Below are 27,444 nucleotides of genomic sequence, written 5' to 3'. Positions count from 1 at the left end.
AATGTTTTCATTATATTTTTCATTTTACAATACTGTGAAAAGTCATCATAATTTTAATACACTGATGTAGTGAAATGTTATTATTACATCCACCAAAGATGTAATAATAACATTTATTTATTTGTCTGTCTGTCTGTTAGCAAGATTACGTCAAAACTACTGCACGGATTTTGACAAAATTTTCACCACATATAGATATTAGACCAAGGGAGATTCCATAAAATTTTGGAGGTGATCTGGATTCGGATCCAGATTCTGGATCACGATTTCCATTTATATAGGCTTTGAAGGATTACGTCAAAACTACTTCATGGATTCTCACCAGATTTTCACCACAGATAGATATTAGGGCACGGAAGACGAAATGGTAAATGGACTGCATTTATATAGCACTTTTCCATCTTCATCAGACGCTCAAAGCGCTTTACAATTATGCTTCACATTCACCCATTCACACACACCGATGTCAGGGTGCTACCATGCAACGCGCTCACTGCACATTGGGAGCAACAGGGGATTAAGGACCTTGCCCAAAAGTCCTTAGTGATTTTCCGGTTGGGCTGGGGATTGAACCGAGGATCCTCTGGTCTCAAGCCCAACGCTTACCACTAGACCATCACCTCCCCTAAAAATCCTATAAATCTGCCCCTACTGTCAGAGGAAGCCAATGAAGGGGAACCAGAACATGTGTGATGTGGTAAAATCATGATTCTACTCATATGCACGCCACAAATATCAGATGGAAGGTGCAGAGAATGATTATTGACCCTTTCCATCCTACTACCTCCATTTTAAAACTCCTTCCCTCAGGAAGAAGTTTTCAGAGGTTTGGATACAGCATATCTGGGCTCAGGAACCAGGGATGGATCAACTGTCCATAGACGTAGGATAAACTGTGATCTGCAGATACTATTATAGATTAAAGCATTTTTGGAGACTGCTGGCCAATCTGTCAAAAATTCACTGGTGATTATGAAAGGTATGGTTTACAACAAAAACTAATATTTTCCTTTGCAAATTTGACTTTTTATGTTAGTATTTAAGATGGACAGAGATCCAAACTAATAGTGTAAAAAAAAAAAATTAAATACCAGTGACAATATTACTCTGTCATTCCACGAATGAGCAGAATTCACTCAGCGGATTGCCCAGTTGAGACGAATCACCCCCCCCCCCCCCCAAACAATTTTTTTGCAGATCCGCCCCTGTCAGGAAGAGTTCCATGTGGTCTTCAGTATTTTAATCAGATGGTTGTATATACATACAGCCACTCCTCGCCAAGCATGTCTTATTAGTTCCTGTTATGATTTAACACTCATGAAGTTTCTCTCGTCTGCCTTTTCCTCCCTGAAATATGACCACCAGAGGGCGCGTCACGATCTTGAAGGCAACTCCTACATTTCCTACAGTATTTGAACGCAGCATGAGGAGAAGCGAAAAACGAAAGTGTGTTTTAACTTCGAGAGCAGATCCGTCAGCAAAGACATCAGAGCTGCACCACCAGCACAACGGAAAAGTCGTCACAACTTCGAAATAAATTATATGTCTCTTATCGGTAAGTGTGGTTAGCAAAATTAACGCTGTGGTAGCAATGGTGCTTTAAGGTGATGCTAGTTAGCATGCTAAGTTAGCTGACTTATTTGAGTTAGCGTGAGACGGTTAGCAAGCTACAAAAACAAAACCATTCGTGACTGAAGGAGCATAACTTTTAATGTTGCGTTAAGTTTCATTTGACAGAGACCGAAGCTCTGCATGAAAATTAGTGAATTTTTATATATTTATTGAATATTCTTAGCTTGGACTTCTTAAATGTTACTGTGAATAGCAGAAATCTCAAAATGCTTCACAAAGATTGAGAAATTAATCAGGCCAACATTGAAATAAGTCCAACCTGACTGATGTGGGTTTTTTGGGGGTATGTGCAATACCGATATTAATAATATATTTGCTAATATATGGGAGAGGGCGGGGACACGTCACTTCCGGCAAAGCGGCAAATCCAAAGGCGAGAATTTGTACTTACACAACTGTTTGCCCGATGAAAACACGCTCAGGATGTATTGCTTGTCTATGAGTTGGTGCAGCACTACGTCACATCCGGTTAGGAACATGACCGCAACAAATGAGGTTCTCAGCAGCTCTGCCGTTGTTAGCCAGTGAGGGGGACACTTCAGGCTGCGTGCGCAGTAAATGCCCAGCTGTGGGAGACAGGGATGAGAATTCTCTGCGGATCCACAGATTTCTGACTTTTTCTGGATTTCTGGGCCATTTCTGAATTTGGCATAAATCCGCTGAGAAAAATCGAGGAGCTGTACAGTGGGGCCATCCATGCAAGTAACGTGTAATGTCATTGGCTGCTTTTCTACAACAGCGAGCTTTCAGCCGGTCAGAAGCTCTGTAATATTGAAAGTCACTGAAAGTACTCAGATGTGTAGCCGGATGTAACATTTCATCTTTCACCACATGAAATTTTTTTTTCCATTACACAAATTAAATAAACATCCATTATTTGTTTTATATAATGCCTAAAACAGATCCTTGTCATTTGATATTTTATTAATTTATAAACAAGAGAAAAAGGGGTTTTGGTGTTCATCACTGGTCCTTTGAGGTCAAGAGGTTCCAAACAGTCCATCATGAACTTTTAGAAGTCCAATCCAAAATTGTTTCAGTCAGATGGTTCAAAAACAATCCTGATGATGTACAGTAGTCCATAGCTTATATCATGCAGTGACCGTCTACAGACTGTTGTCTGCTTTGCTCAGTTCATCGAAAAATTGTGACAGAAATTTGTCGATCTCTTCATCCGATGGCGCTTGTATTTCAGCTAGAGACGTCCCAGCGAATACTGCAAATACCTCCAGATGGCTTACAGTGTAATGGATTTGTTTTTGAAGAATGAGCACCGTTCCTGCCATGTTTGTTTTTATGTGTGAGCATGCGGTGGTCGCAGCGTGCAATGATTCAAAATGTATGGAATCAAAATGGCATGGTAAATGGAACACAATGACAACATGACATACAAACCACCAGTTAAATTACAAGAATCTGTTTAGGTGTTATGGAAATCTTTGCCATGTTTAATGTATATATCGCAGGTATATCAGTATCGTTTTGTTTTTTTTTGTTTTTTTTTAACTACCTGATATCAGTATAGTCACTGATGGTGATCTGGTGCACACCAGCCTGTGGTAACCCGTAATAATGTACATCTTTTCAGATAACTGATAAAGAGAAGCGATGCCTCACAAACACAAGTCTCAGTCCTGGATGCAGCTGAAGCAAGCTGGAAACGATTATTTCAAGGCGGGTCAGTACAGCGAGGCCACCGCTCTCTACAGCCAGGCCATCAAAGAGCTGGAAAAGTCCGGTAACCACCATTTAACTCTGACCTCACTTTACATATGCTGTGCTTTTGTGACAAAGTGCATGTTATGGGTGCTGGCTTTGTCATTCCACATCAAATCAGTGAAGAATTTGCCAACATCTCTGAATTTTATTAGTCGTAGGATGTTTGGGATTCATGAGTAGCACCCAGGACACATTTTTAAAGTTTTTACATAAATATATGTATCATGCTCAGTCACCCTGAGGAATGGCCATAGGATCCAAGATTGATATCAAATAGAAAGTGAAAGTACAAAGCATTACAACATGGCAGAAAGTTGAAAAATAAAGTAGCTAATTAGCGAGGGCTCGCAAAAATAGTTAAGATATGTTATTGATGTCTTAAGCGCTATATGTTTGAGCAGCACTAGTTTCCTCTCATGTCAAAAGACACACAGGTTAGGTGAACTGGAACTTCTGAATTGACCATACAACCCCTGGCAAAAATTATGGAATCACCGGCCTCGGAGGATGTTCATTCAGTTGTTTATTTTTGTAGAAGAAAAGCAGATCACAGACATGACACAAAACTAAAGTCATTTCAAATGGCAACTTTCTGGCTTTAAGAAACACTATAAGAAATCAAGAAAAAAAATTGTGGCAGTCAGTAATTGGTTAATTTTTTAGAGGAAAAAATATGGACTCACTCCATTCTGAGGAAAAAATTATGGAATCACCCTGTAAATTTTCATCCCCAAAACTAACACCTGCATCAGATCAGATTTGCTCATTAGTCTGCATCTAAAAAGGAGTGATCACACCTTGGAGAGCTGTTGCACCAAGTGGACTGACATGAATCATGGCTCCAACACGAGAGATGTCAATTGAAACAAAGGAGAGGATTATCAAACTCTTAAAAAAGGGTAAATCATCACACAATGTTGCAAAAGATGTTGGTTGTTCACAGTCAGCTGTGTCTAAATTCTGGACCAAATACAAACAACATGGGAAGGTTGTTAAAGGCAAACATACTGGTAGACCAAGGAAGACATCAAAGCGTCAAGACAGAAAACTTAAAGCAATATGTCTCAAAACTCGAAAATGCACAACAAAACAAATGAGGAACGAATGGGAGGAAACTGGAGTCAGCGTCTGTGACCGAACTGTAAGAAACCGCCTAAAGGAAATGGGATTTACATACAGAAAAGCTAAACGAAAGCCATCATTAACACCTAAACAGAAAAAAATAAGGTTACAATGGGCTAAGGAAAAGCAGTCGTGGACTGTGACATGTTTAGCCGCATGTTCTCCTTGAATTGCTGGCTGTCTGAGTGGTGTCCAAAAAATGAGGTGGGCTTCATAGATAATTGGCAAAGCTTCTGGGGAAAACCTGGTCTTGTTAGGAGAGACGGCATCCATCCCACTTTGGATGGAGCAGCTCTCATTTCTAGAAATCTGGCCAATTTTCTTAAATCCTCCAAACCGTGACTATCCAGGGTTGGGACCAGGAAGCAGAGTTGTAGTCTTACACACCTCTCTGCAGCTTCTCTCTCCCTGCCATCCCCTCATTACCCCATCCCCGTAGAGACGGTGTCTGCTCCCAGACCACCAATAACCAGCAAAAATCTATTTAAGCATAAAAATTCAAAAAGAAAAAATAATATAGCACCTTCAACTGCACCACAGACTAAAACAGTTAAATGTGGTCTATTAAACATTAGGTCTCTCTCTTCTAAGTCCCTGTTAGTAAATGATATAATTGATCAACATATTGATTTATTCTGCCTTACAGAAACCTGGTTACAGCAGGATGAATATGTTAGTTTAAATGAGTCAACACCCCCGAGTCACACTAACTGCCAGAATGCTCGTAGCACGGGCCGAGGCGGAGGATTAGCAACAATCTTCCATTCCAGCTTATTAATTAATCAAAAACCCAGACAGAGCTTTAATTCATTTGAAAGCTTGACTCTTAGTCTTGTCCATCCAAATTGGAAGTCCCAAAAAACAGTTTTGTTATTATCTATCGTCCACCTGGTCGTTACTGTGAGTTTCTCTGTGAATTTTCAGACCTTTTGTCTGACTTAGTGCTTAGCTCAGATAATTATAGTGGGCGATTTTAACATCCACACAGATGCTGAGAATGACAGCCTCAACACTGCATTTAATCTATTATTAGACACAATTGGCTTTGCTCAAAATGTAAATGAGTCCACCCACCACTTTAATCATATCTTAGATCTTGTTCTGACTTATGGTATGGAAATTGAAGACTTAACGGTATTCCCTGAAAACTCCCTTCTGTCTGATCATTTCTTAATAACATTTACATTTACTCTGATGGACTACCCAGCAGTGGGGAATAAGTTTCATTACACTAGAAGTCTTTCAGAAAGCGCTGTAACTAGGTTTAAGGATATGATTCCTTCTTTATGTTCTCTAATGCAGTGATTCTCAACCGGGGTGCCGCGGCACCCTAGGGTGCCGTGATCGATCGTCAGGGGTGCCCTGGGTATTTTTCATATTCGCGATTACCGTGAATTATTTATTTTATCCATAAAGCATAAAACGACTCAGAATCTGATGTCAAATGTGCTGCAGCCTCGCTCTCATCTTAAGGCCGGACAATAACAAGGAGGCTGACGGCCGATTAAAACAGTGCCGTCTCCTTCAAAAGCCGTCTAAAATGCGGAGCTGTCGGTGTGTGTGTCTGTGTGTGCGCGCGCGGAGTTAACAGGCTGCAGACTGCGAGGGAGGGGGTGTGTGAGGGAGGGGGTGGGTGAGGGAGATTCCTGAATGCAGGCGCGACACGTTCAGTGCGCAGCGAGCACGGAGCAGAGAGAGGATTTTAACCCAAGTGAACGGAAACATGAAGCTGCCTTTACTTCTCTCTGAACTTTCTCTAAAGGTGTGATTCTGCCGTTACCGTCCTGTTCACACCATGTGCGCGTCGTATGCTGAATTTATGAGATCATGAGATGAAATAAACAGTCAAATATCTTTAAAAACGTATTTTAAAAATGAGAATATATGAATGAACTGAGCCACAAAAAAAAAAACAATAAGACGCAGAGATCACAAAAAGCAGGTAAGAACTATGAACTTTAACAGCTGTTATTTTCCAAAGGTATTTATTTGTTCAGTCTTGAGCTTAATGCAGTGTTTAAGCACAAAACGTGACTGATGAGGAGAAACAATTTCAGAAATGCAACAGAAACAACCACAAATCAGAAAAAGTTGGGACTGTATGTAAAATGAAGATAAAAATAAAAATGTTGCACCATTCCCAGTTTCTCCACTCACAGAAGCCAAACGTTCTTCCAGAGTTGTGTAATTATACTACAATAGTAGAATATAAAGAAGGGGAAAAAAAGAAAAAAAAAATAGACAATATATTCGTCAATCGCAATTATTTGTCTGACAATTAATCGTCTCCAGAAATTCCTAATCGTGACAGCCCTACTTGAGATCAGAGCGCAAAATGCTTGAGGATTTTCAAAATGCGGTGTTTTCTGTATCGATCTTCTATTGCGATAATTGGGTTTTGCGCAAAACCAGAGGTAATAGCATTATAATATTATTTTGGTTGGTGGTGTGCCGCAGATTTTATAAATATAAAAAGGGTGCCGCGGCTCAAAAAAGGTTGAAAATCGCTGCTCTAATGCCATATACCAACACAGTGCAGAGTAGCTATCTAAACTCTGTAAGTGAGATAGAGTATCTTGTCAGTTTTACATCCTCATTGAAGACAACTTTGGATGCTGTAGCTCCTCTGAAAAAGAGAGCTTTAAATCAGAAGTGCCTGACTCCGTGGTATAACTCACAAACTCGCAGCTTAAAGCAGATAACCCGTAAGTTGGAGAGGAAATGGCGTCTCAGTAATTTAGAAGATCTTCACTTAGCCTGGAAAAAGAGTCTGTTGCTCTATAAAAAAGCCCTCCGTAAAGCTAGGACATCTTACTACTCATCACTAATTGAAGAAAATAAGAACAACCCCAGGTTTCTTTTCAGCACTGTAGTCAGGCTGACAAACAGTCAGAGCTCTATTGAGCCGAGTATTCCTTTAACTAGTAATGACTTCATGACTTTCTTTGCTAATAAAATTTTAACTATTAGAGAACAAATTACTCATAACCATCCCAAAGACGTATCGTTATCTTTGGCTGCTTTCAGTGATGCCGGTATTTGGTTAGACTCTTTCTCTCAGATTGTTCTGTCTGAGTTATTTTCATTAGTTACTTCATCCAAACCATCAACATGTCTATTAGACCCCATTCCTACCAGGCTGCTCAAGGAAGCCCTACCATTATTTAATGCTTCGATCTTAAATATGATCAATCTGTCTTTATTAGTTGGCTATGTACCACAGGCTTTTAAGGTGGCAGTAATTAAACCATTATTTAAAAAGCCATCACTTGACCCAGCTATCTTAGCTAATTATAGGCCAATCGCCAACCTTCCTTTTCTCTCAAAAATTCTTGAAAGGGTAGTTGTAAAACAGCTAACTGATCATCTGCAGAGGAATGGTCTATTTGAAGAGTTTCAGTCAGGTTTTAGAATTAATCTTAGTACAGAAACAGCATTAGTGAAGGTTACAAATGATCTTCTTATGGCCTCAGACAGTGGACTCATCTCTGTGCTTGTTCTGTTAGACCTCAGTGCTGCTTTTGATACTGTTGACCATAAAATTTTATTACAGAGATTAGAGCATGCCATAGGTATTAAAGGCACTGCGCTGCGGTGGTTTGAATCATATTTATCTAATAGTTTACAATTTGTTCATGTAAATGGGGAATCTTCTTCACAGACTAAGGTTAATTATGGAGTTCCACAAGGTTCTGTGCTAGGACCAATTTTATTCACTTTATACATGCTTCCCTTAGGCAGTATTATTAGACGGCATTGCTTAAATTTTCATTGTTACGCAGATGATACCCAGCTTTATCTATCCATGAAGCCAGAGGACACACACCAATTAGCTAAACTGCAGGATTGTCTTACAGACATAAAGACATGGATGACCTCTAATTTCCTGCTTTTAAACTCAGATAAAACTGAAGTTATTGTACTTGGCCCCACAAATCTTAGAAACATGGTGTCTAACCAGATCCTTACTCTGGATGGCATTACCCTGACCTCTAGTAATACTATGAGAAATCTTGGAGTCATTTTTGATCAGGATATGTCATTCAAAGCGCATATTAAACAAATATGTAGGACTGCTTTTTTGCATTTGTGCAATCTCTCTAAAATTAGAAAGGTCTTGTCTCAGAGTGATGCTGAAAAACTAATTCATGCATTTATTTCCTCTAGGCTGGACTATTGTAATTCATTATTATCAGGTTGTCCTAAAAGTTCCCTGAAAAGCCTTCAGTTAATTCAAAATGCTGCAGCTAGAGTACTGACGGGGACTAGAAGGAGAGAGCATATCTCACCCATATTGGCCTCTCTTCATTGGCTTCCTGTTAATTCTAGAATAGAATTTAAAATTCTTCTTCTTACTTATAAGGTTTTGAATAATCGGGTCCCATCTTATCTTAGGGACCTCATAGTACCATATCACCCCAATAGAGCGCTTCGCTCTCAGACTGCAGGCTTACTTGTAGTTCCTAGGGTTTGTAAGAGTAGAATGGGAGGCAGAGCCTTCAGCTTTCAGGCTCCTCTCCTGTGGAACCAGCTCCCAATTCAGATCAGGGAGACAGACACCCTCTCTACTTTTAAGATTAGGCTTAAAACTTTCCTTTTTGCTAAAGCTTATAGTTAGGGCTGGATCAGGTGACCCTGAACCATCCCTTAGTTATGCTGCTATAGACTTGGACTGCTGGGGGGTTCCCATGATGCACTGAGTGTTTCTTTCTCTTTTTGCTCTGTATGCGCCACTCTACATTTAATCATTAGTGATTGATCTCTGCTCCCCTCCACAGCATGTCTTTTTCCTGGTTCTCTCCCTCAGCCCCAACCAGTCCCAGCAGAAGACTGCCCCTCCCTGAGCCTGGTTCTGCTGGAGGTTTCTTCCTGTTAAAAGGGAGTTTTTCCTTCCCACTGTTGCCAAGTGCTTGCTCACAGGGGGTCGTTTTGACCGTTGAGGTTTTTACGTAATTATTGTATGGCCTTGCCTTACAATATAAAGCGCCTTGGGGCAACTGTTGTGATTTGGTGCTATATAAATAAAATTGATTGATGGATTGACTGTGGATGACTGGATGAAAGTCATATTCAGTGATGAAGCTCGAATCTGCATTGGGCAAGGTGATGATGCTGGAACTTTTGTTTGGTGCCGTTCCAATGAGATTTATAAAGATGACTGCCTGAAGAGAACATGTAAATTTCCATAGTCATTGATGATATGGGGCTGCATGTCAGGTAAAGGCAGTGGGGAGATGGCTGTCATTACATCATCAATAAATGCACAAGTTTACGTTGATATTTTGGACACTTTTCTTATCCCATCAATTGAAAGGATGTTTTGGGATGATATCATTTTTCAAGATGATAATGCATCTTGCCATAGAGCAAAAACTATGAAAACATTCCTTGCAAAAAGACACATAGGGTCAATGTCATTGCCTGCAAATAGTCCGGATCTTAATCCAATTGAAAATCTTTGGTGGAAGTTGAAGAAAATGGTCCATGACAAGGCTCCAACCTGCAAAGCTGATCTGGCAACAGCAATCAGAGAAAGTTGGAGCCAGATTGATGAAGAGTACTGTTTGTCACTCATTGAAGTCCATGCCTCAGAGACTGCAAGCTGTTATAAAAGCCAGAGGTGGTGCAACAAAATACTAGTGATGTGTTGGAGCGTTCTTTTGTTTTTCATGATTCCATAATTTTTTCCACAGAATTGAGTGATTCCATATTTTTTTTCCCTTTGCTTGGTCTAAAAAAGTAACCGTTACTGACTGCCACAGTTTTTTTTTTTTTCCTGATTTCTTATAGTGTTTCTTAAAGCCAGAAAGTTGCCATTTGAAATGACTTTAGTTTTGTGTCATGTCTGTGATCTGCTTTTTTTCTACAAAATTAAACAACTGAATGAACATCCTCCGAGGCCGGTGATTCCATCATTTTTGCCAGGGGTTGTAGGTATGAATTAGGGATGGCTTGATACCACACATTTATGTCTGATATTGTACCGATACTGGAAACTTCAGTATCTGCCAATACCAATCCATTGCTTTCCCCTGTGTTAAAACAGCTAATCTGTGAGGTAACACATTTGTCTGTTTTTACTTTGCTAACCTAGCCAGCTAACAAAACATCAGCTGAAACTGTGAAACAAATATTCTCTAAAGCTGGCATCATGCTACACCGCATCCACAACACCACAAAGTGATACAGATCCACAAGATCACAATATCAGATTGGTGCATCTCTAGTATGACTATCTTTGTGTATATTAATGTCAGAGGATCCTGGCGTATCAGACCTTGTCACTTTAATTATTTTCAGTGTAAAGCAACCTTGGGTTTTTTGAAAAGCATGATAGAATTCGACATTAATAATGCTAATGATTTCTGAGTGAAGCTGATACACATATTTGGTTATAACTCAGAGGCTCACATTTGAAAGTCTGTGTGTTGTATCTTTCTTCTGGATGATGTTATGAAAATGATGTTTGAGAGAGATTTAAAAGTGACACCAAAACAACCTCTCTTAGCTGCTATATCTTCTGAGATATGGGCTTTTAAAATTTCGAGGGTGTGCTAATTAGCTGAAACTTCATTAGCTTGTGTGTCACTAAAGAGGACATGAGCAAAGAGCTGAGAGTTTTGTTGACGCTGCTCAAGAATCCCAGCCATCCCACAGAGGTTTACAAAACTGAGTGACACCGTCAGATTTTTTTTGTTGATTTGATGCTACCCGTATGTTGGGCAGGTAAAAAGAACACAGATGATTTGGGGATTTTGCACTCAAACCGTGCAGCCAGCTATCTGAAGGAAGGCAACTGTGCTGAATGTGTGAAAGACTGCACCACGTGAGTCCTTTTTCAGTTTCATTTGACGTTTCTGTGCTGCGTTCAGTTTATACCTCAGAAGTTGTAATTTGTAACTGGGAGTGACACTACACTTGAGGTAAATGAGTCCAATTTTCCACACGGCACCTCAAGTCGGAAAATTACCTGTATACCGCCAAGGTTTTAGAGTATCGTGCGCTAGAAAAAATACTCCACCAAAGATACCCCATGGAAGAGAACAAATGGCACAACTGAAATTAGTGTTTTAATTTACTGCTTAGTTTGTAGCACGGTGTTAACATTGCTGTTAGCAGCAGCTACCAAGTTAGCTGATATTAGGAGCACCACTTGATAAACACATTGCAGCACATTTCACGCATAAAGTGGACAATTTATTAAATTGGACACAAAAATGACAGGTGTGCTAAAAACATAAAAAAATTCTAACTTTCATGACCGTTGCGACTGTGCGCAGCCATGTTGGATTACAAACTGCGTTGAGTTGGAAGTCCCGACCTCAGGGGGCGTTCCTGGTGAATTCTGACCTCCGAGTACAAATGGAACGCACTGTTGCTCCCTGTGCTCTGCTCTTTTATGCCAGGGATCTTTGTGGGGGTTTGGGGTTTTATTGAACAATCTGTCCTTTGAATTACAGGTTCACAGTTAATCTGTTTCTCTAAAAACTGGATTCAGCGTTTGGTTCTATTGTACGAACATATGAGAGGATTTTCTTTAAAAGTTGAGACATTTAAAGAGGGTTTAAATTACCACGAGTGCGTGGCTATGTTTTTTAATTATTATTTTTGCTGTTTATAAGCTTGTTTCTGTGCTGTATGATTAGAAATGGTTGCTTGGTGCCACATTTGGTGTGACATAACCACTGACTAAATCTGGTCCCCCCCCAGGTCTCTGGAGTTGGTCCCCTTCAATGTGAAGTCTTTGCTGCGGCGCGCAGCTGCCTTCGAAGCTCTGGAGCGCTACAGGCAGGCTTACGTTGACTATAAGACCGCCCTGCTGGTTAACTGCAGCATAGCAGCTGCACATGACGGCACTAACAGGTATGAGACGGGCCACACCTACATTTATTGATGTTTAATGAATCTCAGTCACCACGGAAACCACACACACACACACAGAGGGTTTGATTTAACTCTGGCCCTCTATAGAAAAAAAACAAATATGAAAAGGATGAGGATTTTACATAAACAGTGACCTGTCACTTAAAAGTGAATCTCTCACAATGTATGTGCAGATTATCAAGAAAGTACCATATTTTATGGAATACAAGTTAATAAAAAAAAGCCTCTTAAAGCAGAAAAACCCAAGTCATACTGGAGTATAAGTCGCACCTTCCTTATGTATTATCAGATCTTCAACCCTCTGGAGTCTTGGGTATAATTTAGCGTTTTTGGCTACTTTTGGTTTTACCTTCATAATTTAACTTAAAAAAAAAAAAAAAACTGTTTATCTGGCCTTGTTTGGTGTCATTTTTTTTTTTCAGCACAGCCGCACCTGTGTGACTTTACAGTTTCTTTTATTCTGACATAATGCATTATAACAGTGACCCAAAATTCACCCAAAAACCTAAAATTCAAATCAGATTCTTTTTTTTTTGTTTTTTTTTAACTGTGAAAACCAAAAATATGTATAATGAACCATTTTTATAACTTAGAATGCAACTATTAATTGTGAATTTAAAAAAACATGTAAAAATGTACCACAAACAAAGTTATATACAACAATTCACATTAAAATGCAGAAAATGCTTCAGGTGTGTTTTTTGTGGCTATTAACATGCAGTAAGATGCCACACAGATGATATTTGTGCCACTCAGGAAAAAAAACAAAAACAATTCCTGTTCAATGCACATTAGGAAAAAAAACAAAAACAATTCCTGTTCAATGCACATTACAAGCCCAAAAAACTTGTACAGATATTCCACCTCAGTATTCATGTGTATTTTTCCTTTTTTTTGTGTGTGTGTGTGTGTGTGTGTGTGTGTGTCCTGACTGTGTTAGTGGCAAAAAACAAAACAGAAAAGGGTGTTTTGGACTTTTTTTGGGGGGGGGGGGTGTCTCTACCCTGACTCCTGTGTTCTCCACGCTTGGAGCCACTGCTGGAGCAGTGTGTGTCTCCGCCCTGCTCTGCGTGCCAGGACTCGGCACTGGGGTGGAGCTCTGCAGCGCCTGAGTTCTGGAGAACCTGCAAAGAGAAGCATGTATTCCGATCCACTGGAGAGATCTGTGTGCACATCAGTGGATCCACCTGCTCTGGTTGCTTGTCCAGAACAAAAGAGGGATCATGTCCTCCATCATCAGACTCCTCACTGTCTGGTTCAGACTCTGACTACGCGCTGCGCGCTCCGTCTTGCTCCAGTTCCAAAAAATAACTGAAACGCTTGCTCAGCATTTATAAGACGCCTAGTTTTTTACAAAACAAACAAACCAAAAAAAAAAAAAAACACCACCACACTAACCACACATGCTAAATACTCCACCAAAATAATACACACTCCAAACAGGCCAAATATTTCTCAAATCTCTCAAATACCAAAACTCAAATTGCTGTCTGCTTTTCTTTCTCCTTGCCAAATCACCCACAATATCCCTTCTGTCATCAACCAAATTATATGGCTTGGGGATCATTGTTATTGGGTTATGTAGTTTATTTCCACTGGTGATAAAGACAAATTCACGTTTTGTTTTTTACTTGTGTTGCTTCGGGCAGAGAGGGAAGAAGGAAGGAAAGAAACTCCATTCGTACACGAATCGTGCACCCAAAAACAAAACCATGTGGGGTGGGTGGGCTGTGATCAAACAAACAAAAAAAAAAACCCTCCGCTGCTTGCTGTGGGCTGCTCCTCGCTCTTCCCCAAAAAACTCTGTCATAATTAGGGATGGGTATCGAGAACCGGTTCCTTTCAGGTATCGTTAAGAAATGATTCGATCCACCGACATCAATAAGCTTTGTGCTTAACGATTCTGTTATCGGTCCTTCAGAGTGGCCGTTGTTTTGGCGGGTGTTTGTCAGGAAAATGGTCATTTCTCTACATTGATTACAGACCCTGTAGTGGGTCCTTAATCAACTTTTCTGCAGCGCGGCTTTGAACCTTGAACCAATCGAAGCGTGGTTCGCAGATTGAAGCAATGCTTCGGTCGATTGCTTTGTGTATTTCTTTCTTTCGCTTAATTTTCTCCCGCTAAAACCCTAAAGAGCATACGTCTGTGAGTATTATTTACTTTTCTATGTTAAACCGACCTGTTATGGTCTTCTGAAACAGTTGATAGATGTATTTTATAACTTAAAAACGGGAGCGATGCTAACGCGTTAGCATGTCTATGGCATTTTCAATGTTAAAAGTTAGCATTTAGCAATTGCAGCCGTCATCACGTTCGGATGCATTTGTTTTCAAATTGTAATATTCCTTAAATTTATTTTTGCTTATATATTAATAATCTAATGATTATTATATACAATTTTAGAGAAAGAGACAAAAAGAACCTGAATAGAAACACAACAGAAAATATATAATATCAACTAACATAAATAAATAAATACATACAGAAATAAATGTTTCCTGTGAACACCGAGTGACTCTTACACCTCCATTTTGTCCCTGTCTTATTTAAGTTTAATGACAGTTTGTTTCGGTCAAACCATATTTTCAGTTTGTTAATTTCTTCAGTGATTTCCTCCAGAACTATCTGCCAAACTAGAAAACTGCTGCATCCTAGTAAGAGCAGAATACTACTGGAATGAATTTGAATAAGGAAAGTTGTATTTTTTTTTTTTTTTTCTCACCTAAATGGATGCTGCACTCAATCCAATTTATTGTCTGGAATAGTCCCAGATTGCATTTTAGAGCTTCTAGAATTCAAACATTTTCGTGCAGGTGGTGTTGGGGGTGGGGGGGGGGTGTAATTTTGGGTTTCAGCTTTTTTTTTTGTTTTCACCACATTCATCCCTGAATATGTGAAATTGTGATTCACTTTTGTGCGGCTTAAAGTTACTAACTGGGACTCCTGTCTTGTTGCGAGAAAGAAATGAGAATCATCCTCCGTTCTGTTCACACAGCTCCAAACGTTGCGCGGCTCTCTGACAAGTCAAGATAGAATGATAGAATTCAGTCTGAATTAACTTCAAAGCGAAACACAGTTTTGTTTATTTTTATTTATGTCCAGAGATCAAGGATACAGTGACTAATTTCATATTTATTTACTTTAACACTCAAGGAAATACATAGAACACCTGTAAAGCCTACTTTTAGTACAAAATTCACAAGGTATCGATAAGGGAATCGATAAGGAATCGGATCGATAAGCAGAATCGATAATGGCATCTATCGATAAAACCTTATCAATACCCATCCCTAGTCATAATTGTGTTTAGAAACCAGTCACCATTTGCTTTATTATACATCTGTGTAGTTAATTAATAAAATAATCTTCACAGTCGATTTGCTCGCACGCGCACGTAAAAAAAAAAAAAACTCAGCTCCCCCTACTGTGGGGCTGCTGCTCCAAAAACTCTCATAATTGTGAAATAAAGGACAAAAGGGACATAAGTCCTGCTGACAGGCTGGCTACCAGAGACAGGACATGTTCACATCCAGCTCAGTCACACTCCAGACATCTCCACGTCACTACATATTCAGTCCCTGATTGGTCATCGCATCACAATGAGATGAAAAAGTTGATTTTTCAACTTGGGGAGGAGGGCAACGCGACGCAATATCGTGCCACAAACGCGCCAATCGCTCAAAATCGCTTCACTCACATCTCTTCATTCGCATCCGTCGCGCTGCGCGGCTTGGCGCCAAAATGCATCCTTTCATAGGGATTACATGGCAAACTGTCACGCCCGGTGTGAACACGGCATGAGAGTTAAACTCTTGTCTTATTTTTAGCAGCTAGAAGCTTCACCCGGTAGCTCCACTTAATGTGTCATTACTGGAATAAATACGCAGCTCATAACTTTTTTAATGTTCACAACAAAGTAATCCATTAGGAGAGTTACTGCGCAGTTCCCAAAAATAGAACTTTATAAACTCGCAAAACAAAGTAACCCTTCTTCTTCTTTGGAGCATTATTGCCACCAACTGTTTGAGCATGTAACTGAATGAATGGATTCTGACGTATGTTACCAAAAATAACCTGGAAACGTTCACCACGTGAGTAAAAACACGGATTTCCGGAAAACTTTCATCACTGTACTCCAGAAAATCCAGCACTGCTGGATAAAGTTTGTTTGGATGAACGGCGTGTTAAGTCCAGCAGTGTGTATTTGGGTGTTGTCACTGCGAGAACATGCAGAGCTTTTACCGTCAGGGGAGCTGAACTGAACTGAGCTTGTCAGCGTGACTGAAAGAGGGCGCACAAAGTCAAAAAGAAAACTGCAAATCAAACAAAACATTATTATTTTTTTTTTTGGTTGTTCTAAGAGGTGGAGTGTCGGCGAGACCGCACATGACCTGAGTGAGTCAAATGAAGCCCCAGCACTTCCCCATCTTCCAGTTACCAAAGAAGCTAAGCTAACAGGCTAACCTTGGTTTGGCAAATCATGCGTCTGGGGACTGGGCAGTGGTTTTCATTACGTGCAGCTTTGTTCTGGTCATTAAAAATTATGACCCGTTACTTACTCTGTAATTGCGGTTGAACTGGCACAAACGTCATCAAGCTAGCGATAGCTGCTAAAAGTGGTAATGCCAATAGCATACAACATTAAATGAAATTAAAATTTCATTCAAAAAATACATTGGAGCACAGATGTCTTTGGTGATCCATTGGCGCAGTTGGCAACAAAGCAAGATGTCTTATTATAGATATTTAATAAAGTGTTCAGACAGGACAGACACGCCCCTCTGTCTCTGTCCAACCAGAACTGAGCTCAGCAGGGGTGCAAACGAGCTGTCACGCCCCTGATTGTGCATAACGTTATGGCTGAAAGCAAACAAAAATAAACCAGTATCATTGTCATGGGGGGTGGAGGGAGGGCGGCTACAGAGACCAAAACCATTTTTTATACTCCCTGTATGAAATATGAGGGAATATAGCGATCACCATGTCTGTCCATTTTTGCTTGTTAGCGTGATATCCCAACAACCAGTTGGCCAATTTCATTCATAATTAGCATAAGGGTGCACTTTGGTGATCCCCAACACTTTGTATTACGATTTGTGGGGGGTGGGGTGGGGGGCATGTCATTTCCTGATGACTCTTGATATACCAGGCTGTGTATTTCTGCTCTGAAGTAGGTCATTTTAACATGTGCTTCTGTATGAGCCTGCTCCTTTCTGGAGCAAGCCTCAAGTGGCCAGTCAAGGAACTGTAACTTTGGCACAGTCGAAGCGTCTAACTTGGCCATAAAGCACAAGTGCCACTAATCGATAAACTGCCGATGTCCTCATGATTGTATGTTTTAGGATGACTAAGGCGTTAACAGAAGCAGATGGCCCGTTGTGGAGAGAGAAGCTTCCTCCTCTTCCAGTTGTGCCGCTGACTGTCCGAGAGAAACTGGTCCAGCAGGCAAACGCTGCACCACAGCAGAACGGCATCGGGACAACAAACAAACCAGGTATAGACTTTGATTTCTTCAGAGGGAGATGATGCCGGAATGCTGCTGGCACACAGTTGAAACATGCATTTTTTTTTTTTTTTTTTTTGTGGTTTCTGTCTGTACTGCTGTCATCTTCATCACATCCTGTTTGCTCATGTCCAGCAGCTCCCACTGACAAAGACAAAAAAAAAGCTCAGACCCTGAAAGAAGACGGCAATGCCCTGGTGAAGAAAGGAGAATATAAGAAAGCTGTCGAGAAGTACAGCCAGAGCCTGAAACATAACCCTGCTGAGGTCACGACCTACACCAACCGGTGGGTCACTCCTTCATCCGTGTTCACTCACGACTCATCCGGTCCACAACAGAATCCAGCACTTCCATCTGAATAGTAGTCATTTGGTTTACAACAGGGCAGCACAGTGGATTAGTGGTTAGCACTGTTGCCTCACAGTGAGAAGGTCATGAGATTGATTCCCACGTGTGGCCTTTCTGTGTGGAGTTTGCGTGTTCTCCCCATGTTTGCGTGGGTTCTCTGACTTCCTCCCATATCCAAAAACACGCAGGTTAGGTGGAATGGAAACTTTAAAAATTGTCTGTGGGTGTGAATGTGTTTGTTTGTCTATATGTGGCCCTGCGACAGACTGGTGTCCTGTCCAGGGTGAACCCCAGCTTGCGCTCTATGACTGCTGGGATAGGCTGCAGCCCCCCGCGCCCCTTAATTGGGCTAAGAGGTTGAAGATGAGTGATATACAGCAGCTCCCCCCTGTGGCTGCATCTGTTAATACAGCCAACTGGTTCAAAAGTGTTTTTGTTTCACACCTGTCAAAAGTAAAATCCAATGGTCACATTAGTGATAAAATGATGAGTGGACTGAAGGACATCTCACGGACATGTTAGCATGCTACCTGGCAATACAGGAACTTCCCTGTGGAAGACGTTGGACTGAAACAAAACAAGTGAACTTTGGTGCCATTAAACAGTCCTTTTACACAGGGACAGGGTGTGTCCAGCGGTCCTTGTGCGGTCATGAAATAGTGTCAACCGCCGCATTACACTAAAGAGGTGCTCAGCTGCTGCCAGGACCTTGCAGAGTCCTCTCGGTATCCTCTCACAAACTGCCATGATCACAATGGTCACCGTGAACTACAACCCCAATTCCAATGAAGTTGGGATGTGTAAAATGTAAATAAAAACAGTGCAATGATTTGAAAATCCTCTTCAACCTATATTCAGTTGAATACACCACAAAAACAAGATATTTAATGTTTAAACTGATAAACTTTATTGTTTTTGTGCAAATATTTGCTCATTTTGAAATGGATGCCTGCAACACATTTCAAAAAAGTTGGGACGGGGCAACAAAAGACTGGGAAAGTTGATGAATGCTCAAAGAACACCTAATTGGAAACAGGTGAGTGTCATGATTGGGTATAAAAGGAGCATCCCCAAATGTCTCAGCCGTTCACAAGCACAGATGGGGTGAGGATCACCACTTTGTGAACAGCTGCGTGAAAAAAAAAAATAGTCCAACAGTTTAAGAACAATGTTTCTCAAGGTTCAGTTACAAGGAATTTAGGGATTCCATCATCTACAGTCCATAATATAATCAGAAGATTCAGAGAGTCTGGAGAACTTTCTACATGTAAGCTGCAAGGCTGAAAACCAACATTGAATGCCCGTGACCTTCGATCCCTCAGGCGGCACTGCATTAAAAACCAACATCACTGTGTAAAGGATTTTATCACGTGGGCTCAGGAACACTTCAGAAAACCACTGTCAGTTAACACAGTTCGTCGCTACATCTACAAGTGCAAGTTTAAACTCTACCATGTAAAGCGAAAGCCATAGATCAACAACATCCAGAAACGCCGCCACCTTCTCTGGACCCGAGCTCATTTGAAATGGACAGACGGAAAGGGGAAAGGTGTGCTGTGGTCTGATGAGTCCACATTTCAGATTGTTTTTGGAAATCATGGATATTGTGTCCTCTGGACAAAAGGAAGAAGACCATCCAGATCGTTACCAGTGCAAAGTTCAAAAGCCATCATCTGTGATGGTATGGGGGTGTGTTAGTGCCCATGGCATGGGCAACTTGCACATCTGTGATGGCACCATCAATGCTGAAAGGTACATCCAGGTTTTGGAGCAACACATGTTGCCATCCAAGCAACATCTTTTTCAGGGACGTACCTGCTTATTTCAGCAAGACAATGCCAAGCCACATTCTGCACGTGTTACAACAGTGTGACTTCGTAGTGAAAGAGTGCGGGTACTAGACTTGCCTGCCTGCAGTCCAGGCTTGTCGCCCATTGAAAATGTGTGTCGCATTATGAAGTGCAAAATACGACAATGGAGACCCCAGACTGTTGAACAGCTGAAGTCGTACATTAAGCAAGAATGGGAAAGAATTCCACCTACAAAGCTTCAACAATTAGTGTCCTCAGTTCCCAAACGCTTATTGAGTGTCGTTACAAGGAAAGGTGATGTAACAGTGGTAAACATACCACTGTCCCAGCTTTTTTTAAACGTGTTGCAGACATCCATTTAAAAATGAGCAAATATGTGCACAAAAACAAAGTTTATCAGTTTGAACATTAAATATCTTGTCTTTGTGGTGTATTCAATTAAATACAGGTTGAAGAGGATTTGCAAATCATTCTGTGTTTTTACATTTTACACAACATCCCAACTTCACTGGAATTGGGGTTGTATGAAGCTGCACCTGATTTCTGCAGATGAGTTGCCAAGTCCGGAAGACACGCAAATACCACACAGGCCATGCAAAAAAAAAAAACGCCTCACAGTCCACCACTTGACCGCCCAATGGGTGCGCAGTGACCACAGCATTTTTGCCATGACATCAGCAGATCATCCACTGTAACATGACCAGAGTGACGTGAGTTTGGACGATTGGGGCTATGTGCCATGATTTTTATGGCTAAAGTTAATTTTATAAATCACAAAATGAGTTCATTGTCAGCTGATGTGCACGAGTTGTTCAGAAAGTTTTGTGCGTGTTCAAATCTTAGCAGATCAGGCTGAGAGATTTGTCTTCTGTTTTCCTGCAGCTGATGGTTCATTTTGGGCTTCTGAAAGCTTCAGCGTCAATTCAGCACATACAGCTCAACTGTCACTGAAAAGACCCATCAAACCCATCAGACTAGCAATCTTGAGCCCCGATTACTGTTATGCCAAAACAAGTTAAATATTAAATTAATCCTTTTTCCATGTTTATGTACGTTTATGCACTGTAAGTTTGGAATGTGTGCGGGGGGTGGCTGTTTCCCCACTGCTGTGTTCCTGACAGCACCTGCCTGAAACCTCTCAAGTGGAACATTTTAATATACAAGTAGGTACATCAAGTTGTGGATTCATCAGTTTTGTCCTTTTTCTCCATGAATTGAGTCATCCAGAGTTTGACTCGTAGAATGTCTAGAAGACAAAAAAGAGATTTCTGATTAGGACAAGTCATGTGACTGTAGTCCCTGCAGTCGTTTATATTTTTGATGTCTGTCTGTTTTCCAGCCATATAACATCCAGTGAAAGGTGCCATTTGTCTGGTGATGTCATTTGTCTGCAGATTTAGCTGACACTGCCTGTCCCGTGAATGACAGGGAAACATGTGCATGCGTGCACACCATAAATCCAAACTGACAAGTATGGAAAAATTCACCATTTAACATTTTGCTCTTTCTCTCTCACACTCGGTGCACACAAACAGTGAAGAAACATGACGGCAGACCGCTTCAAATCCAGCATGTACAGTAGTGTTCAGAATAATAGCAGTGCTATGTGACTAAAAAGATTAATCCAGGTTTTGAGTGTATTTCTTATTGTTACATGGGAAACATGGTACCATTAGATTCAGTAGATTCTCACAAATCCAACAAGACCAAGCATTCATGATATGCACACTCTTAGGGCTATGAAATTGGGCTATTAGTAAAATAAAAAAAAAAAAAAAGTAGAAAAGGGGGTGTTCACAATAATAGGAGTGTGGCATTCAGTCAGTGAGTTCGTCAGTTTTGTGGAACAAACAGGTGTGAATCAGGTGTCCCCTATTTAAGGATGAAACCAGCACCTGTTGAACATGCTTTTCTCTTTGAAAACCTGAGGAAAATGGGACGTTCAAGACATTTTTCAGAAGAACAGCGTAGTTTGATTAAAAAGTTGATTGGAGAGGGGAAAACTTATACGCAGGTGCAAAAGATTATAGGCTGTTCATCTACAATGATCTCCAATGCTTTAAAATGGACAAAAAAAAAAAAGACACGTGGAAGAAAACGGAAAACAACCATCAAAATGGATAGAATAACCAGAATAGCAAAGGCTCACCCATTGATCAGCTCCAGGATGATCAAAGACAGTCTGGAGTTACCTGTAAGTGCTGTGACAGTTAGACGCCTGTGTGAAGCTAATTTATTTGCAAGAATCCCCCGCAAAGTCCCTCTGTTAAATAAAAGATGTGCAGAAGAGGTTACAATTTGCCAAAAACCACATGAACTGGCATAAAGAGAAATGGAGGAATATTTTGTGGCGTGATGAGAGTAAAATTGTTCTTTTTGGGTCCAAGGGCCACAGACAGTTTGTGAGATGACCCCCAAACTCTGAATTCAAGCCACAGTTCACAGTGAAGACAGTGCAGCATGGTGGTGCAAGCATCATGATATGGGCATGTTTCTCCTACTATGGTGGTGGGCCTATATATTGCATACCAGGTATCATGGATCAGTTTGGATATGTCAGAATACTTGAAGAGGTCATGTTGCCTTATGCTGAAGAGGACATGCCCTTGAAATGGGTGTTTCAACAAGAAAATGACCCCAAGCACACTAGTAAACCAGTAAAATCTTGGTTCTAAACCAACAAAATTAATGCCTTGCACATGTGAAGAAATCATGAAAAACAGTGGTTATACTACTAGAACCCCTGGCAAAAATTATGGAATCACTGGCCTTGGAGGATGTTCATTCAGTTGTTTAATTTTGTAGAAGAAGAGCAGATCACAGACATGACACAAAACTAAAGTAATTTCAAATGGGTAATTTCTGGCTTTAAGAAACACTATAAGAAATCAGGAAAAAAAAATTGTGGCAGTCAGTAACGGTTACTTTTTTAGACCAAGCAAAGGGAAAAAAAATATGGAATCACTCAATTCTGTGGAAAAAATTATGGAATCATGAAAAACAAAAGAACACTCCAACACATCACTAGTATTTTGTTGCACCACCTCTGGCTTTTATAACAGCTTGCAGTCTCTGAGGCATGGACTTAATGAGTGACAAACAGTACTTTTCATCAGTCTGGCTCCAACTTTCTCTGATTGCTGTTGCCAGATCAGCTTTGCAGGTTGGAGCCTTGTCATGGACCATTTTCTTCAACTTCCACCAAAGATTTTCAATTGGATTAAGATCTGGACTATTTGCAGGCCATGACATTGACCCTATGTGTCTTTCTGCAAGGCATGTTTTCACAGTTTTTGCTCTATGGCAAGATGCATTATCATCTTGAAAAATGATTTCATCATCCCCAAACATCCTTTCAATTGATGGGATAAGTGTCCAAAATATCAATGTAAACTTGTGCATTTATTGATGATGTAATGACAGCCAGCTCCCCAGTGCCTTTACTTGACATGCAGCCCCATATCATCAATGACTGTGGAAATTTACATGTTCTCTTCAGGCAGTCATCTTTATAAATCTCATTGGAATGGCACCAAACAAAAGTTCCAGCATCATCACCTTGCCCAATGCAGATTCGAGATTCATTACTGAATATGACTTTCATCCAGTCATCCACAGTCCACGATTGCTTTTCCTTAGTCCATTGTAACCTTGTTTTTTTCTGTTCAGGTGTTAATGATGGCTTTCGTTTAGCTTTTCTGTATGTAAATCCCATTTCCTTTAGGCGGTTTCTTACAGTTTGGTCACAGACGTTGACTCCAGTTTCCTCCCATTCATTCTTCATTTGTTGTTGTGCATTTTCAATTTTTGAGACATATTGCTTTAAGTTTTCTGTCTTGACGCTTTGTCTTCCTTGGTCTACCAGTATGTTTGCCTTTAACAACCTTCCCATGTTTGTATTTGGTCCAGAGTTTAGACACAGCTGACTGAACAACCAACATAATTTGCAACATTGTGTGATGATTTACCCTCTTAAGTTTGATAATCCTGTCCTTTGTTTCAATTGACATTTCTCGTGTTGGAGCCATGATTCATGTCAGCCCACTTGGTGCAACAGCTCTCCAAGGTGTGATCATTCCTTTTTAGATGCAGACTAACGAGCAGATCTGATTTGATGCAGGTTAGTTTTGGGGATGAAAATTTACAGGGTGATTCCATAATTTATTCCTCAGAATTGAGTGAGTCCATTTTTTTTTTCCCTCTGCTTGGTCTAAAAAAGTAACCGTTACTGACTGCCACAGTTACTTTTCCTGATTTCTTATAGTGTTTCTTAAAGCCAGAAAGTTGCCATTTGAAATGACTTTAGTTTTGTGTCATGTCTGATCTGCTTTTTTTCTTACAAAATTAAACAACTGAATGAACATCCTACGAGGCCGGTGATTCCATAATTATTGCCAGGGGTTGTAAATACTAGTTTAATTATTCACAGGATTGCCACACCTCAGGAACACCCATCAAGAAAAACACCAACTGCGTCACCCTCATTCGTAGCTAATGTGACCCTAGAGTCAAGAGTGGAGACTGAGCTGTGTTTTCAGCAAGGATGTATTTTATTGTGAAGGAGACAGGAAGTGTCAGTATGTTGGATAAAAATGTTCTACCTCATAGTTCCACGCTCAGACTACTCATGTTTGATCCTGACCACTTCATGACGTTTGCTAGTTTTTTTTTTTATTAATTAAAAAAAGAAAATGAGAACATTTGATGATAATAAATAAAATAAAAATGGACTGCATTTACGAGGTCTGTCCATAAAGTATCGTACCTTTTTATTTTTTTTTAACTATATGGATTTAATTCATATGTTTTCACGTCACACAAGCTTGAACCCTTGTGCGCATGCGTGAGTTTCTCCACGCCTGTCGGTGACGTCATTCGCCTGTGAGCACGCCTTGTGGAAGGAGTGGTCCCGCCCCGTCGTCGGATTTTCATTGTCTGGAAATGGCGGAATGATTTGGGGGTTTTTCCCCACTGTTTTTTCAGACTGATTCGCTTTGGAAGCGAGACAAAGGAACACCTGCGTTTCGGCGTGTCAGAGGACAAGTTTGGACATGTCCAGCTCTCCACAATTTCACTGATACGAGGGCTGTCCATAAAGTATAGGTCCTTTTTATTTTTTTCAAAAACTATATGGATTTCATTCATATGTTTTTACGTCAGACATGCTTGAATCCTCGTGCACATGCGTGAGTTTTTCCACGCCTGTCGGTGACATCATTCACCTGTGAGCACTCCTTGTGGGAGGAGTCGTCCAGCCCCTCGTCGGAATTCCTTTGTCTGAGAAGTTGCTGAGAGACTGGCGCTTTGTTTGATCAAAATTTTTCTAAACCTGTGAGACACATCGAAGTGGACACGGTTTGAAAAATTAAGCTGGTTTTCGATGAAAATTTTAACGGCTGATGAGAGATTTTGAGGTGATACTGTCGCTTTAAGGACTTCCCGTGGAGCGAGACGCCGTGCAGCGCTCCCAGGCGCTGTTGTCAACCTGTTTCAAGCTGAAAACCTCCACATTTCAGGCTCTATTGATCCAGGACGTCGTGAGAGAACAGAGAAGTTTCAGAAGAAGTCGGTTTCAGCATTTTATCCAGATATTCCACTGTTAAAGGAGATTTTTTTTTAATGAAAGACGTGCGGGCGGATTGCAGCATCGGCTCACAGCCGCCGCGACGCTCCGCCACAGGAAAATCACCTCTGTTGGAAGCCTTAAGGACAAGTTGGAACATGTCCAGCTGTTAAACAATTTCTCATATACTCACTCCACTGAAAGCCATCAAAAGCCGCCTGGATTTTACAAATGGTTAACACGGAGGTGTTTTTCCTGTGGTGCCACACCGCGCCGGCTGCGTCCCGACGCGCGGACCCGTCCGCACGTCTTTCATTAAAAAAAATCTCCTTTAACAGTGGAATATCCGGATAAGCTTGAACCCTTGTGCATGCGCACAAGGGTTCAAGCTTGTCTGACGTGAAAACATGTGAATCAAATCCATATAGTTTAAAAAAAAAAATAAAAAGGTACGATACTTTATGGACAGACCTCGTATATAGCACTTTTCCATCTGCATCAGACGCTCAAAGCACTTTACAATTATGCTTCACATTCACCTTGCCCAAGGGCCCTTAGTGATTTTTCCAGTCAGGCAGAGATTTGAACCGAGGATCTTCTGGTCTCAAGCCCAACACCTTAACCACTCAACCATCACCTCCCCCAAGAGATATTAAGATTTTTATTATTTTTAAAAAGGAAAGTGATGTATCACACTTTTTTCCAATATATCACAAATTCAGGTTTTGTAAAACTTACAAGTAAAAACTTTTCTTAATTTCTTTTTTTTTTTTTTTTAGGGCGCTGTGTTTCCTGTCACTGAAGCAGTACAGTGATGCTCTTAAAGACTGCAACGAGGCTCTGATGATGGACAGCCGCAGCGTGAAGGCACTCTACAGGAGGGCGCAGGCTCACAAGGAGCTCAAGGTGCAACAGTAGCTCGTTTAAAACGGGTCCTTTTATGCAGTGCGCCACTGTTCATTCTATTACACTGCAAAATAACAAAAAAAAAAAATAAAAAAATCAGGCTGCATTACACAGTTCAGTGACCTCACAAACGTGCAAGTGAGGAAATCCACCAAGACAGTGGACTTGCAAAGTTCAGTGCCTGTGTTTGGAAAGGAACAGAGGACTTTGATTTTTTTTTTTTTTTTTTTTTACAAAGTCCTTCACCGTTCCACTCCACACTAAAGCTGTGATCAATGAAGCAAGTGATGTTCGGTGCAGATGCTTCATTCACAGATGCAGGTAACTCCCTCACTTGTCTCCTCCTTGCACAGTCATCGGCCTGTTTCTCAGGGCTGCCTGCTCCAGTCAGTTATGGTATCATTATGGAAATAGATTTCATGTCTGAAAGCGTCCATCACACCATAGAACCATTTTAGTTCCTCATGTGGAATCATCCAGGCAGCTCAGCAGTCTGTCCCCCACCTCTGGTGACAAGGTGTAAATGACTGTTTATAATTCTGCTCCTTCCTACAGAATATTACCGGCTGTGTGGAGGACCTGAACTCGCTGCTGAAAGTGGAGCCAAACAACACGGCGGCACTGAAGCTGCTGCACAGCGTCCAGAAGAAGTGAAGGTTCCCGCCAGCGAGTCAGAGTCTGACGCTGCAGCGAGACACAGAGTCCAACTGCCTCTGGTTCTTATGGACCCGAGACGACGGGTTTGGGGTTTGGTCGGTTTAGACTGTAAAACAGCGCAGGTTGCTGAGAATCGGCGGCATTTCTGAATGTGCGTCTGATTCTTGCACCTTCACTTTCACTTCGTATTTGATTATTTATAAGGTTATTGAAACATATTCTTATGAAGAATAAAGTTTTACCTTCATGGTTTGTTGGCCGGGGCTGCTTGCTTTCAGAATCGGTTAATAGTTAAGAA

The 27,444-nt window shown here is 40.8% G+C and overlaps 1 protein-coding gene across 2 annotated transcripts; it reads left to right on the top strand.

Moving 5' to 3' along the window:
- The first annotated feature begins 1,384 nt into the window (after positions 1–1,384).
- On the top strand, positions 1,385–27,444 carry tomm34 (translocase of outer mitochondrial membrane 34). 2 transcript variants are annotated; one of them, XM_034165968.1, is made up of 8 exons: positions 1,385–1,555; positions 3,221–3,370; positions 11,200–11,299; positions 12,184–12,336; positions 17,701–17,852; positions 18,000–18,147; positions 26,363–26,489; positions 27,045–27,187. In XM_034165968.1, exons 2-8 carry the CDS (start codon positions 3,241–3,243, stop codon positions 27,141–27,143), a joined length of 909 nt encoding a protein of 302 aa, XP_034021859.1. In that variant the 5' UTR covers positions 1,385–1,555; positions 3,221–3,240; the 3' UTR covers positions 27,144–27,187. The 2 variants fall into 2 exon arrangements, with proteins under 2 accessions (XP_034021859.1, XP_034021858.1); XM_034165967.1 differs by having other exon boundaries at positions 1,387–1,555; positions 17,997–18,147; positions 27,045–27,444.

Source organism: Thalassophryne amazonica, chromosome 3, assembly GCF_902500255.1.
Source record: "Thalassophryne amazonica chromosome 3, fThaAma1.1, whole genome shotgun sequence".
NCBI lineage: Eukaryota > Metazoa > Chordata > Actinopteri > Batrachoidiformes > Batrachoididae > Thalassophryne > Thalassophryne amazonica.
Note: the sequence above shows the minus strand (reverse complement) of the source record. Positions and strands in the feature narration are given on the sequence as shown.